This window comes from Pinus tabuliformis, chromosome 3_1 (assembly GCF_031772625.1).
Source record: "Pinus tabuliformis cultivar Carrire ecotype Pingquan chromosome 3_1, CPIR1, whole genome shotgun sequence".
In the NCBI taxonomy this organism is placed as follows: Eukaryota; Viridiplantae; Streptophyta; class Pinopsida; order Pinales; family Pinaceae; genus Pinus; species Pinus tabuliformis.
Window position 1 is genome coordinate 46889236 of NC_142301.1, and position 16349 is coordinate 46905584.

Consider the following 16349-nt stretch of genomic DNA (forward strand, 5'->3'; position numbering starts at 1 on the left):
TTATGCTCTCTGGTTTCTGGTTTGTGGTTTTTATGTTCACTCTAAAAAAATACAATTGCAAATTTTACAGTTATATTAATAAATAAATAAATTTAATGAAATAATGTATTTGATTTTTCATTTTGTTATAATTTTATCTTGTTGATTGAATTCGTTTGCATAGTTAGTTGTTAACACTACATATTTTTGGAAAGATATTTTTAATATTTCTTAGTCTTAAATATCTGTGGAAGTTATTAGTCCAAATATTTTTAGAAAAATAGATCAATGCCCTATAAGATTCTAATTAGTTTTCATTCATATCTATATTGGTGAGTCTAATATGCTATCAAATCAAGCTTAAGCTTTTTCATAAAACGCAAAGCAAATCATGAAGGAGATATAAGCATGTGAGTGCGACATAAAACTCTGAGACCCTGAGTGACACATCTGTGAATGGCCAAAGAGAAACAATTCCCCGAATAAGCGTGATAGTGATAAATACAGTCATTATTGAGCCGCTCAATGAGCTCGATTAGCTAAAGTAGCATGGATTGCTTTGACAACCCCTTTTTGTCGAAATCTAAAAACTAAGATATAAGGTTTCAGAAAGGGTAAAAAAATATCAAAGTTCACAACAAAAGTGATCAATTGCAAAGTTACGGGGTGTAGAGGGCATGGTAATCCAATATCAATCGATTATAGAATTTCTTCTCTATTAGAGGGTCAAGTTTCTCCGCATTTTTTCCATCCATGTAAATTTGACCTGTACAGATACCACTATAAATATTAGCAAGTATTCAAAGGTTCTAGTTTTGAAGGGTTTTTATAAATCATTTAAGGTACTAAATTTGATAACCCATCATATTGAAGGTTATTGTTGGTTATTTGTTTCTAGTTTTAAGTAGCAACATTGCAAAAGTTTCATAAATATGGATTTTGTGTGAATTTTCCTTATTTTTAAAAGTGAATTTTAGTATTATGTAAATAAAAAAAATGGTTTTTCAAGTAATATAGGCAAACCTAAGGATCAATTCTTGTTTTCAATAAATATGAGTTATGATATGTGAGAATGAAGACCTCTTTCAAGTACAAGAACGTTGTGAACCAATGGAGAATGACTTTGTAGAGCTAGATCAAGTAACTCTATAGGACATGTTTAATGTCCAAAAAATCAACTTGCAGAAATAAGGAAAGAGGAATACAAGGCCAAGTTTTGAATACAAATTTTAGTATATGACTCAATTTTTCCAAAGATAATGGGAACATCTAGTGCAAATCAAGCCTAGAATATGTTGAAGTTAGTACATCGGGGTAATGGCAAAGTGAAATCATTGAAGCTTCAAACCTTCAAGAGAGAGTTTGAAACATTGAAGATAAAGCAGGTAGAAAATATTAACCAATTCATTGCTAGAGTGATGAGAGTTGTGAATTAGCTTAGGACTCATGGAGATATGATTGAAGATAAAAAAAAAAAAATTGTGAAAAGGTTCTCAAAAGCCTATTTAAGAATTTTTAGGTTTTTTTCATTTCCAAAGGAGTCCAAAGATTTATCCAAACTCACAATACAAGAAATTATGGGATCACCTTTTTCTCGTGAATCAAGAATGATCATGAAAGAAAATCCCTTAGAACATGCCTTCAAGACTCAAGCATACATTGGTAGAGGAAAAGGTAGAGGGAGTAGAACAAAAGGTTAGAGAAGCATAGGTAATTATTAATAATAAAGCAAAATGGAGAATTGTGATGAGCCCCAAAAATGTACAATTATTTGGGCTCATTCAACCTCCTAATTTGGCTTAGTCCACCATTCTCATTTGTTTATTGCATGTTTTTGATTATTTTTATGTTAATAGAGTGATTTGGTTAGTCATTATGCCAACAAGTCTAATGGGTGCTTTGTGTAGCCTTTTTGGTCAACTTGGAGACAAAATTGAAGGCCTTAATGAGCACTTGGCAGCCAAATTCGTGGGAGAACAAGCTAGAGGATTTGTAGGAAGGTGTCCCCCTCATTTATGGGCCCTTACCTCGAATTCTCCACCATCAGATCGGAGTTCAAGGGCCACCGAATCAATCAGCTCAAGGGCAGCCAAGCAAGTCAAGTTGGACTGCTGTTAACTACAAGTCTTGGGCAGCCAAGTCCCTAAATTTTAGGAGGACTGTTGGGTCCTCAAATTGTATAAATAAGAAGGCTTAGGGCCTCATTTTGGGTTAGCTAGTGGTTAGTCATTTTGTAGCTAGTTAGTCATTTTGTTTTAGCCATTAGTTAGCTAGTTTGTAGTTTGATTTTTATGCAATAGATTAGCTTTGCTTTTAGCTCATGTTCAAGTTCTCCTTGTGGACAGTTTTGATGTACTTTTCATTTCTTGATTAATAAAGATGGATCCAGCTTTGCACCAGCTCTAAATCTTTCATGGGAGGCTGTAGCTCTTGGGGTTGGGCCCATCTCAAGCGCCCAGTACCTCCCTTGTTTCTCTTTATGTGTGTTTGCTGCGTTCTTGAGAAAAAAATCTGCTCTTTAGATTTAATTTATGTTGTGTTACTTAGGTTGCTTTCGATGGTTAAAGTAGTTTCTTATGTTTAAGATAGATTGGTAGGAGTTATTCATGCATTTATATCTCTTTCATAATGTTTTGTTCACAGGTTGTGTGTGATTCTTTTCATGAATAAGGTTGCTGTCCACCGATTTCACTAACTTGTTAGATAGATCACATGATATTTCGATTGCATGCAAGATGTAGTTGGTTTGATCAAGCAACCACTATGCAGGGCATCTTCATCACCTCCTCATTCATTTGAGCCTCGTTCGGATCAGCTCCTCCATCACCAAGTCTGTTATCTCATCTCCCATCTTCTCTTTTGCCAAGTAACCTTACCTTCTTCCCCATTGTTGTCTCAACTACCTTCAAGCCAAGTCAGCTTTCCATATCATCTCATCACTCCATCCATCAGTTCCTGGGTCACTTCAGACCCCCATCCTACCTCCATAACCATCCATGCATCTTCCATCAGCCATCCATCCTCAAAAATCCAATTCGTAAACATCCTGTAGAAGAATTACAGAACATCCTGTAGAAGACTTACAGAACTTCCTGTAGAAACCCCTGCAGACTTCCTGTAGAAGTTCATAAACACGGTTGCATGGCCTCCAGACTTTGTGAAACTCTCAGAAAGAATGCTAGGGATCCCTTAGACCCTCTTTGTACCTGCCTGACCTCTTCCATGCATTTCATCCCTTGATCCATCCCTGCACAGTGGAAAACTAGTTAGAATCACATGCATGATAATTCCAACAACTTAATCAAAAATACAAAAAGATGTTTTCTTCAGATAGTGATAACTTAGACACATGCATTTTACCTTCCTAGAAGTAATGGCATCTCTTCTCATAGTTTGCATTCTCATTTTTGCATCAGTAGGACTAGTTGGTAGAATTAGGGTTTGCTAGGGTTTGCATTTCTTTTTGGCTTTCAGTTCATTTTTGCAAAATAGATTAATTTCCTTTAAGATAGCCTTCGTCCATCATTGAGCAAGCTTCTTCTGAGAGCATATAGAAGTTGGCTTGAGCCCTAGCGGACTTGTGCCAGCTGACCAAGTGACAGCTGCGACAAGAGCTAGTACTTGTGCATACAGCACCGTCGCTTCCAAGTTTGTACGAACTACCGGGTTGATAAATTAGAGATAGGAAGCTCCAGGAGTTGTAGCATCATTGCTACAATACTGGGGCCCACCAAATTGCACCAAAAAAAAATAAGACATTTAAATTAGCCTAGTCACTCCTAGAATCAAATGGAGAGAGGAGAAACATGGATAGACAAGTCCCATGTACAATGTTATTACTGCAAATGTTGATTTTCCCACGACACTTAAGAATCAAGTTTTTGTCTAAGATAACGATCACAAACACACTTAAATGCCACAGCCCAACACTTTACATAGTGGAAAACATATAGTAGTGAACCAACTCAGTGCACAAGGCAATTTTAAGACAAAAATTGTTATATTACAATATTGAATACAACAAACACAAGGCTCTTGTATGAGGGATCATGGCCCTTACATACATCCCTAATACAATGAGAACTAAGGCTTGGAGTCAACAGCCTATGACTACTAATATATCCCTGAACAAAGTACACTCGACTTACTTGCTGATGTAGCGTTTCCACAACCATTTCAATCCACGTGCCTTGAACACATCTTAGAGGTCCTTTTCCTCCTCTTTTGTTTCTCACAAGACTTCTGAAACTTCAAAATGCTTGCATCTTCAACTGTCAATACTGCCTCTATCAAACCTCCTCATGCTCCAAGGGTGACTGATCATAGGCTTACACAAACTGACCTATAGCTGCTTTCCTACTCCACCAAGATAGTTAACTCATATTGTCTTCAACTCTTCTCACTTCTTGTCTTTCTAATTCTCCAAAGATGACCAGACATAGGGCTTGATCAAGCTGCCCTCACATAGAGACAAGTGTGCTTCTTTGTCACCTCTTAGGGCTTACCAAATAGCCCACTCACAGCTCCTTAACACCACTTAAGGAAGACTGAACTAGGGGATCAAAGAATTTTTGTCCTAAACCCTTTAGGACAAAATTCACCACATACTCCAACCAAACACTTCTTCTCCTTGTATACATTACTAATCATCCTCCTAACAACTCGGTTTTGCGAAGAAACACTTTAGTCCTCAACATAGTTCAAACTATCCCTTATTCTATGCATTACTTTTGAAACTCGGCCCTCGTTCCTCCATTACCACAACACATAATTTAACTTATAGGAACCTTATTTTCTTCATTGTCCTCTACTTCAACTCAACCCTTATTCAACAACAAGAATATCCTCTTGGCATCATGCACAGAGAGTATTGGCCTTCATGAACAAAGGTATGGATACTCGTGCCTAACACATATTTGAACACAAAGAATTTCAGATCCTATTGCAGAGATACTCCACAGATCGTATGCACAAAAATTTACCATAAAACCTTCACAAAATCAGGACCACCCTCCCTCCTTCGACCTGTACTAGAACATGAGATGAAAGAAAAAAAACAAGACATATTTTTCTGCTCATCAAGCTCAAATCTTGAGGTATGTGGCTTCCTTTAGCTTTGTCTTTTCTTGAGAATAAAATGCACTTGTGGATAATCAAATGATGTCTCATATCTTCCCTTCTTATAGTATTCATGACAGTAACGAATAGCCCTCAAGGGTCATGCCATATCTCTAATCCAACTTGTGTATCTTTGGTAATAACATCAACTAACATAAGGAAATTGATTTCTTTCTTTTGATCAAGACACTTCATGGTTCCCTCAGGTCTCCATTGCTACACTAAGGGTGACATCATGCAATTAATGAACAAACAATTAATTTCTCCACTTGGTTTCATGCCCACAACTTTGGGTACAAAACCCACTACTTGGGTACATTTCGCAGAAGTGACTTTTGCGTTTCAACTTCTCCCAAACCAAACACCTTAGGGTTGTGGGAGTACGTCTCATGCTACACAAATCAACACTCCCTCTTAGTGAGGGAGGTACTTCTAATAGTTGGAAGTATCTCGTCATCATTGTTGGTGGTACTAGCCCAATCTTTGGCATTCACTAATGTAGCATATCCTATAGAATGAACCACATTCTCATCGGTAGTGTCTCTGCCACCAGAATATTCTTGCATCTTCCTCTCCTAATAGGACTCATGCCATTGATGAGCCTAGGTATTGCAGCAAGAATGCTACAACTCCCGGGGCTACTAGCTTTAGTTATCAACCTGGGGTTCTTACAAACTTGGAGGTGTCTGTGCTATATACACAAGTAGAAGTGAAGGTACTGCATGTTGTCAATACTCATCTGGCAAGAGACCACAGGGTCTCCTAGCCAGACTGCTATAGTGTCAAAAGAAGCTTTATTTTGATGGAAGGAGAGAAAACCTATTCTAGGGGAGAGCTATTCTACTGCAGAAATGAAGAAAGCAACCATGTAATGTTAATTTCCTAAGTTCCAGAAGTAAAAACATAAAAACTTAGACTAAGGGTTAAATAATGGAAACTAGGCTAGGTCTGTGTCTAAGCGAAAGAATGGTCGGAGATCAAAATGGTGGAAAGGGGACGTAATGAGAAATAGTGCATAAGAACCATTGGATTAGGCAGGTGGAAAGCAAATGAATGACTGAGATCAGATCATAGGAGGGTACGTAGGCAGATGGCTGAACATCGTCAACTGACACGATGGATGGCTGGGATTATATCGTGAAGTCAAACAACAGATAGATGGTGGAGATTACGGGCAAGAGGAACATGCAGAAATGGTATTAGCTGAAGCGACAATTGTCATATCAGGAGACAGATCCACGGCGGAGATGGAAGAAGGCAAAAGAAAACATTCGAAAATGAGATAGCAGGTTTAGAGTGTGGTAAGCGGAATATCGCGTGCCCTGAAAATTGTAAGCAGTTTTGTAGAATTTTGCATGATTAGCTTCCCCGTCCAACACGTAGCATGGGGAAACTATTCATATCGCGTGCCCTCGGCCGGAGCAGCTGTGCGATAGTTGTCGGATCAATTGAGGCAAATCAACGACGGGGATTTAAAGGGAAAAAATTCAAACGCAAAAAGGAATTTGAGCAGTGATTGGTCATTTTTGTTGTGTAAAGCGATTTACTTGAAAAAATCGTTTAAACATGAATTTAACAGCTTCTGCTCAGGCATTTTGTGTTGAATGGGAACGCCATGGGAATGTGAGTGAGGTCTGAATGACAGAAAGAGAGTGAATCGAGCTGATGACTATTAAAGGGGCAGAGTGACAATGAACTCAGTGACTGTATTTAAATGAAAAACCCTTTGTGAAAACCAAAACCCTGTGTTTTTGGGGTTGTTGTAGGGTTTCTTCCTCACATCATGGTCCCAAACGGAGGAGGTGAGGCCAAGACACCTGTGAGCAACCTTGTGGATCTTTTCTTTACTAATAGGCTGATTGAAAGCATGAATGAAGCAAACTAAATCACAACTAATCTGTTCTACATTACTATAATGAGATTGCAAATATTCAAGCAAATGAACAGAAAACAGGAAGTTGCTTAATTACATGAACAGGAAAACCATAAATCTGTGTTGAACCATTGTAATGAAAATGCATCTATTTAACCAAATGAACAATCAAACCATGCATCTATGCTACTGCTGCAATGGAAATGAATTGCTCAAGTAAATGAATAGAAAACATGAATCTAAGCTAGGATAACAATACAATAAATAGGAGATTTGGTTGCTAGGGTTGGGCCCTAACCCAAGAGATTCAGCCCTCTGAGTTAACTCAGTGCTGGCTCAAATCGAAACTCATCTTCATTATAAAATAATTGTGTTACATCAAGCTGTTACAAAGCAGAGCTCCATAGTAAAAGTTCGGATCCTGACTAGCTGACTGACTACTGGTTAACTGATTAAAAAAAACCAAGGTCCTAAGCCTCTCTATTTATACATATGAAGTCTCAATGACTTCCCTCAAAATTATGGAAGTAAAACTCTCAACTTAATGGTAACTTGTCCTTTCACTTTCACTAGCTCAGCTGCCTTCTAGTAGGGAGGCTGATTGTACTTCCACTTGCTTGGTTGTCTTTTAGTACTCCTCATTTGGTTGTTTGTACTTTTAGCTAATGGAGGGATATTCAAATGGATGTGCAGTAAATGAAGAGGATTTACCTCCTGTAATTCCTCTCCCTTATCCCACCTGAGTTTTTACCAAGGCATTTTACCATAGTTCCTTTCCTTTTACCTTTTATCCCTGCATTTCCCTCGCTTTTATCCTTTATTCCTGCATTACATGCACATTAGACTACAAATAAAAATATCCAACTCTAACTCGTCTCATAAGTAAAATATAATAAAAAGTATGCAATAAGTTGTGAGAATAGTTGGTTTGACTAAGCTAGAGGTGAATTAAGGGAAAGTAAGGCCCATATAATTACTCAATGATGAGACTCATCATCACCCCCTACTGAAAGTGTTTCTCATCCTCTGAGAAACTTAGTGGCTCCAGTAGCCTCTCTGACATCTCATGCTTCTGCTGTGGTCTTTTCTTTTGGTTTATAGCAACTTTCTTTCCTTTCTCCTTCTACCCACTAGTATTCTATGATCTTCAAGCTATGTGGCAATGTTTTCCATCTTTTTTAGCAGGCATGTATATTATCATTTCTTAGCAGCCTAAACATATCCTCAAAATGTGTACTTGCTTTGCCTTGGGTAGCAAGATATTTAAGTGTTAGTTGAGGATCATTTTCAATGAGATTATGGGTGTTGATTAGGCTCATGGGATTTGACTGTTCAGCGGCTTCTTTGTCCCTGAAGCCACTTAGCTCTTTTGTTTCTTGCTACTCTTTCTTTTTTTTTCACTGCCTTCTTCCTCTTCTATTTAAGCATCATGTTCCTTCGTGTTCGTCTTCATCATGTCCCTCTGTATTAGTTTCTTCTTTATCCATCTCATTCCCATCTAGATCTGTATCTTCTTTTCCTTGTTTTGTCTCCTCCTCACTAACAGAGGGACTAACACCATAGATGAAGGTTTTGATGTCATCCTCTGCTGGTAAGTCATTGAAGACTGCCCATGTTATAGGGATCCTGAGGTTTTGGAGGGCATATCCTTTCTTTTAGAGGAAATTGGCCACCTTTTTAATTACAAACCAGCTACCTCTTCACGTTTACAACCTTTGATCAAATGATGCAGATGAGTGAGTGAGGAGGATACTTACATGTGGCCTTAATGCCACGCTGCAAGTGTTAAAGATCAGAGGTGTTGCTGATGGTCATTCTTCTTCCTCCTCTGCTGTCTTCTGATGGTGTTTGTGACTGTAGATTTGATGTTGTTGCTGCTATGTATTCATCTTTTTACCTACCATGTTGTCTGTTGATGGTGTTTGTGAGGATGCTGCAATGGATGGACATAGGGAGTAGGAGTGTGTGTGGATGCAGGGATGATGGTCAAGGATAAGGTGATTATGTAGAAAACACAATCTTCACTTTAATCAAATCAATGAAGTGAAAAAAAATTGAACTGATGGAGGGTGCATGGTAAGGAGTCGAGGCGATGAGTGCATGTGAGTCAAGGTTCCCTTTTGATCTTCTCTTTTCTCCTTGATTCATCTACCTGCAAAACAATTACTTTTTTCCTTTCTCTTTTTCTCTTTTATTATTATATTTTTTCAAAAAAACCTAGGCTGCCTCAGAGAGGTTTTCACCCTAGGTATTTTCCATGGGCGACTCAAGGAAGGTTTTAACCCAGTGATATTCTTTTTATTTCCATTTTTCTCATCCTTGGGCTGCCTCATGGAGGTTTTCAACCCAAATATGGGATTCAGGCACCTCATGGAGTTTTTCACCTAAATCCTTATTCTTTCTGTTTCTTTTATTTTTTTATTTACCTGATGAGGGAGGAGCCGAAACTTGCTCCACCATCATCACTGTATTATTGATGCTATCAATGAATTCTTTTTTAGATGAGGGCCTCTTGTACATTTTCAGTTTGTGTCCATTAACTAGTAATGGAATGGCTTCTTCATCTATAGTTCTGATCTGCACTGAACCATTGTTATGGCATCTTTCCACCACATATGGTCCGAGCCATCTTGTTCTTAGCTTGCCCTTGAAGTATTTGTACCTTGAATCATATAATAATGCCCAGTCTCCTTATTGAAATAACTTCTTCTTGATATGTCTGTCATGCCAAATATTTCTCTGTATGGAGGAAGCTTGCATTCTAAATTCATCTAGGCCATTCAAATGGAACAAACTTTCTTTTTGTGCATGACTGAGATCTAAATCTAGTTGGGTTGCGATCCTCAATGTGTTATATTCAAATTCAATAGGCAACAATGCCTTTTTTCCATAGACCAGCTCATATGGTGTAAATCCAGTGGTGGTCTTTCATGTTGTATTATAGGCCCAGGTGGCTTCAACTAGTCTCTCAACCCAGTCCTTTCTACTACTGTTCACTACCTTGGTCAGGATGTTCTCCAGCACTCTATTGGTCACCTCCAATTTCCCATTAGCTTGTGGATGATAAGGAGTGGAGGTCCTATGCTTGATCTTGTGATGCTTGAGCAGTTCTTCAATCATGTCGGATGTGAACTGGTTGCCTTGGTCTGTGACTAGTTCTCTAGGGTACCCAAATTTGTAGAGTATATTTTCCCTTAGGAACTCAGCCACCTTTTCTTCTGTTTCTGCCTTGATTTCCTTGGTTTCTTCCCACTTAGTCAGATAATTAATGCACACAATGATGTGTTTTTTCTGCTTTGAATGAGGGTTGATATGCCCAATGAAGTCCATGCCCCACTTGTCAAATGGTTCGAAAGTCACTTGCGGTTGTAGGGGCATTTCATCTCTTGGAGTTAGCTTTGCCATCCTCTGGCACCAATCACAATGACCAACATACTTCTTCACATCATGATGAAGAGTAGGCCAATAATAGCCTGCCTGCAACACCTTGAATGTTGTCCTTTTTGCTGCAAGGTGACCTCCACAAGGCCCATCATGACATATCAAAAGGATGTCAAAGACTTCCTCTTCCCTTACACATCCTCTCAGGATTTGATGTGGCCCAAGTTTGAACAGATTGCCCCCAATCCAGGTAAAGGGGTCACTTTTCCTAATTATCTTTCCTTTTTCTCTAGAGGACAGGTTTGGTGGGAATTGTGCTGACACCAGATAGTTTGTTATATCAGCAAACCATGGGGAGAGCACTAAAATAGAAAACAAATGCTCATCTGGGAACTGATCATCCATCATTCCTTCTTCACCTACAGGTAGATTCATTCTAGACAGAAAGATAGCGACAACATTTTCCTTACCAAGCTTATCAATTATAGTTAGATCAAACTATTGTAATAAAAGTAACCATCTTATGATTCTAGTGTTTACATCTAGTTTGTTCATCAAACATTTAATGGCAGCCTGATCAGTATGCACAAATGTTTGATAGTCTGTAATGTAATGCCTAAACTTGTTCAATCAATGCACAACAGGAAGTAATTCTTTTTCTGTCACAATAACGTTTAGTTCAGCCTTTGACAGGTTTTTACTGGTAAAGTAGATGGAATAAGGAAATTTCTCTTCTACCCGTCCTCAGGCTGCTCCTATGGCTTTATGCGAGGCATCAACATGAATGTGAAAAGGGGGGGCCCAGTTTGGGCCTTTAAGGATTGGTGCAGTGGTTACCTTACCCTTTAGAATGTCTAGGGCCTCTTGACAGCTCTTTGACCATATAAATTTAGAATCTTTGGTCAATAATCCAAACAAAGGAGAGGCTAACTTGCTGAAGTATTTTATGAATCTTCTATAATATCGAGCTAGCCCTAAGAAACTCCTAACATATCTCTGCTTTTGTGGAGGTGGGACCCTTTGAATGATTGCTACTTTGTTTGGGTCCACCTGCAGTCCTTGCTAAGATATTGAGTGACCTAGCACAGTCCCTTCAGTCATTAAGAATTCACATTTTTCTGGACTAAGAGACAGGTTTATCTCGATGCATTCGCGTAATACTTTGCCTAGGTTAGTCAGGGCCTCTTGGAAATCACAGCCATAATGTGTTAAATCATCCATGTAGATTTCTAGAGTGTCATGAACTAATTCAGCAAAGATACTCAGGACTGCTCTCTGGAAAGTGGCAGGAGCATTGCACAGGCCAAAAGGAAGGACCCTATAGGCAAAAGTACCCCAAGGACAGGTGAAAGTGCTCTTATCTTGGTCTTTTGGGCAAATTTGGATCTGGTTGTACTCACTTATTCTGTCTAGGAAAGAAAAGCACTTCTTCCCTGCCAGACCATCTAACACTTGGTCAATGAAGGGTAAGGTAAAATCATCCTTCTTGGTGGGTTTGTTCAAATCCCTATAATCGACACAAATCCTCCACTTCCTATTTTTCTTGGGAACTAACACTAAAGGAAAGACCCACTCACTATCAGAGATAGGGTAAATGAACCCTTCATCTAACAGTTTCTGTAGTTCTAGAGTGTCATGAACTAATTCAGCAAAGATACTCAGGACTGCTCTCTGGAAAGTGGCAGGAGCATTGCACAAGCCAAAATGAAGGACCCTATAGGAAAAAAGTACCCCAAGGAGAGGTGAAAGTGGTTTTATCTTGGTCTTTTGGGAAAATTTGGATCTAGTTGTACCCACTTAATCCATCTAGGAAAGAAAAGAACTTCTTCCCTGCCAGACCATCTACCACTTGGTCAATGAAGGGTAAGGTAAAATCATCCTTCTTGGTGGCTTTGCTCAAATCCCTATAATCGACACAAATCCTCCACTTCCCATTTTTCTTGGGAACTAACACTAAAGGAGAGACCCACTCACTGTCAGAGATAGGGTAAATGAACCCTTCATCTAACAGTTTCTGCACCTAATTCTCTCTTTTCAACAAGTCTCCATACCTGCCTTTGATATTTCAACAAGCTTTTCTCCTTAAGCTTAGCCTATTGATACCTTACCTTAACAAGAAATTTCCTCGAGCTTGATCTATGGTTCTCTGCCTTGGAACCATCTATTGAGAAACTCTCTCTCTCCTCTTTGCTTCTACAACTTAAATCCACTTTTCTCGAGAACACAACTAGTTCATTGTTACAGATCCTCTTTGTTGTCTTTGCTGCTAACACCCTTTTTGTCTGCAACCTGAAATCTATGAACAAAATCCTCAAAACCAAAGTTAAAAATAAAAACATAACATATCACCATCAAGATCTCTGCATGATCTTGTTCCACCATTCATCTGCACTTTGAATGGACTATTTCTTGTTCATTTTTCTTTGTAAATTCTCCTTAAGAGTATCAATTACTTCCCAATATTTTGCCACACATTATTTCTGTGTGCCTGTTTCCTGTCAGATTTAAAATCTGATCCTTTCTTCCTGTGTAATATCTTTAACAAATGCACACAAAGCACACTAGCTCTGTTGTCCTGCTTTGTTCTTTCAGTCTTTATTGATCTCCTCTTTCTGCAATCACAATTGTATCTACATATACAACTTTAAGAGAATACCTCTATTCTAGTTATCCCCAAAGAGATTTTACGTGCTCCGATACCAAAATGATGACCTACCAGGTCTATACGTCACAATCAGTAGCCTTAAGACACTAAGACTACACTACAAGTCTTAACAAAGAGACTTCAACAATTCCTATCTCTCATTGTTTCATTAAACTTACCTCATATCAATATACATAAAAAAGGAAGGATTGGTTTTCAGAGTTCACCAAGAGTAGCGCTTCTGAGTGAGGATGGCAAACTCAAGTTTTGGAGGCTTTCCCTTGGGTATTTGTCGAGTTTTATGGCTCATTGGAAAGTAGACACGTGCGGCCACTTGACCTTGTTTCCAGAATTCAAAATGGACTCCTAAAAGTTGATAAAAAAACAACCCTGAACTGGCGCAACCTTTCTGTCTCATGCGCAACCCTTCTACTGCAGATGCGACCCACGGTGTGACCTTTGTGTCTGATGCGCGACCCTTTTTCTCCATGCACGACCCATCTATTTTTCTGGCACGACCCTTTCTCAACGCATTCATAATTCTCTGCCATTCATCCTTTGCCCTTCTAGATCACGATTTCCTTTGGCGTGTTGTCTGTTATCACATATTCCTTATTGATTACCATGACATCCTTTCCCTTGATCTCATCGAGTTCACATGACCAATATTGACTTCATGAAAGTTACTCGATAGAAAGAGTAACTTTGTAAATTATCATTCATAACTGAATGTAGCTTCAACCTTTGATTTGAGAATTATGGTGAGGTATAAACATACTATCTTATTTCATCACTAACCATGAGATCTTGGCTCTCTTTCAAACAAATAATAACTGGGCAATATTTTGATATCGCTGAGTAGAGTTTTACTTCAAATCCAAATGGAGTAGTCACTAGGCATCAATTTCGACCCCAACATCTAATATATGAGCTCGCGTCTTTAAACCTTTCGAGTTTAATGTTAGATGGCACTTCCTTCTTCCTAGTCCAATTACCTTTATGACCTGCATCTGTTCAATCTGAGATCACAAGATAATTGCATAATGACGTCAATTAGAATATATACATATGCCTTTAAATATCTGCACTCCAGGGAAAAGTTGACAAAAAATCACACATTACATAACCAGTATTTATGCATACAGATTGGAATTCTTCCACTAAACTGTATATATGGAGACAATTACACAATGAAAACTTCTTTTCATTATAAAACCTGCACATACATATACTCAGAAACATTTGTTATGGTCTATCTTCTCTATGGCCTGATTTATCATGCATTTGGCCATTCTCTTTTTCCTATATAACTAACGATTGCTCTCTACTCGCACTCCTCTCTGCCTCCTCTCTACATGCCCTCTCAGGCTTACAATTATAGGAATAATTACATAGTTATGGATCATTTTGGTTCCTAGTTCTTCTCCATAGATCTCTCAAGTAGTCCCTAAAATCGCTTGAGGATCTCAACAAGAGTTCTATATCTAAATTTTGTCTTTATGACCAGATTATACAAAATCTGTCAATCCACTTTTAACTCAACTAATTCTCTATTCTAGGATCTCCTACTCTCCAAGATTTTTATGAAATCTTCACAAGTTTAATAATCTCTCATATTCTCACATAATTGAGAATATTTACATTTAAAACCTCACAGACATATTTCTCACTCAAATTATTAAATATATACAAAATTTCCTATTAAGAAATCAAAAACATCAGATCCCCTAAATCAACCAAATATACAATAATTTTCTTGAGCTGCATCACAAACCCTTGAAAACATCATGATAGACTGGAGCGCAAAACAAGTTTCCAAATATTGTAGGAAAATATACGCGTATATTTAATTTATCAAAATTATCATAAATAACTTCTTTAAAGCATATAAGTAAAGTTATAAAATAAATCAAATGAATTAATTATAAATGAAAATTATGGCCTGCAAACAATGAAAAAAATACTAACGGCATGTCTACGAAAATAAATGAAAATATTCAATTATAAATTGTTTCTGCAAAGACTGGTGTTACTAATTGTGGGTTACTCAAGACAACCTCGAAAGTGCTCCATGGATACAGGTCCACAAAGTACAGGTTTTGCAATTCCACAACTCGATTGTGTATTGTTAATCAAAATATTTGGACACATAATGGCGTTAATGATGGGCAGGTGAAAATTATTAATCAGCACAGTGAATAAACTTTTTGAAATGTTACTGCAGGGACAGAGAAAAGGTTGTCCACAGTCCGCAATAAAAGAAAGAAGCAAGGATGTAACGTATAGTATAAGAGGATGCCTCTACTTTGTATCCCTGAATACTCTTTAAAAAATCCGAATTTAAAATTGATATATTCTAATAGGTTGCAACTTTTCGAATCTGTACTATAAATGGGTATTCTGAGTATGGGTTAAACTTACCCAGTATCCACAGCGCCAAATCGACAAAGCTTGTATAAATTGAAAAGGGTTTGACCTACACTTTCGGCCCTCCAGGATCCAGTTTCCATTTCTGGGTTAAACAGTCCGTCCTTACATTCTAAATGTCTGAAAATGAACACCATAAACTATATATAAAAGGTAATATCCCTAATGCTTCAATTCAAATGATATTCATGACAGAAAAACAAAGAAAAAAATCCTCATGAGAATAGGGGGAAAGAAATTTACGGTGCGTATTGAGCCAACGACCACAGCGCAATATAAGTCCAGCCTAAAGTTATAACTATGCTTCTCATTATTTCTCGCAGGGACTGGCTGTCCAAGTAGAAAATGAAGTCCATCATCTCGATAACTCACAACTGGAGGAAAAGCAAGTTGGTCATGGCTTGAGATTTAATAGATGGGTTTAGGGTTTGATACTCCGGCAGGCGAAAGTAGTTTCATGGTTGTTGGTGGAAAATCATCGTTAACCTGTGGGGTCCTTTGAATCTGAATTGAAGGCCTTCGTTTGATTCGCTTCAAGGTAGCAGTAGCCGCCGCCTTGACCGAAAGGTTGGAAGTCCCCACGGGAAACCGAGATTGATTCGCCGGTCAAATGGCCTTTATAAGTACAACGTGGATTGGACTAACGAATTTAATTTAAAAGTTTGAAATCAATGTGTTTAAAGAATTTTAAACAGCATCACAAATAAGGATTCAAAGAATGTGTTTATGTTCGTTCGCTTTCCATGATTGAGATTGATTTGATTATGCTCTCGGTTTTCTGGTTTGTGCTTTTAGGGTTTGATACTCCGGCAGGCGAAAGTAGTTTCATGGTTGTTGGTGGGAAATCATCGTTAACCTGTGGGGTCCTTTGAATCTGAATTGAAGGCCTTCGTTTGATTGGCTTCAAGGTAGCAGTAGCCGCCGCCT

At 38.2% G+C, this 16349-nt stretch overlaps 1 protein-coding gene across 2 annotated transcripts in view; it reads right to left on the reverse strand.

Annotated features, from left to right (window-relative positions):
* The window catches only part of LOC149185697 (putative transcription factor bHLH041), a 182074-nt gene extending 166272 nt beyond the window's left edge, over window positions 1-15802 (reverse strand). For both annotated transcript variants that reach the window (XM_089412471.1, XM_089412470.1), the window contains exons 1-2: window positions 15666-15802; window positions 15417-15542 (exon numbers count right to left, since the gene is read on the reverse strand). In XM_089412471.1, the coding sequence (XP_089268597.1) occupies window positions 15417-15542; window positions 15666-15781 (242 nt within the window). In that variant the 5' untranslated portion in view covers window positions 15782-15802. The remainder of the gene's footprint in view (window positions 1-15416; window positions 15543-15665) is intronic.
* Window positions 15803-16349: the final 547 nt, after the last annotated feature.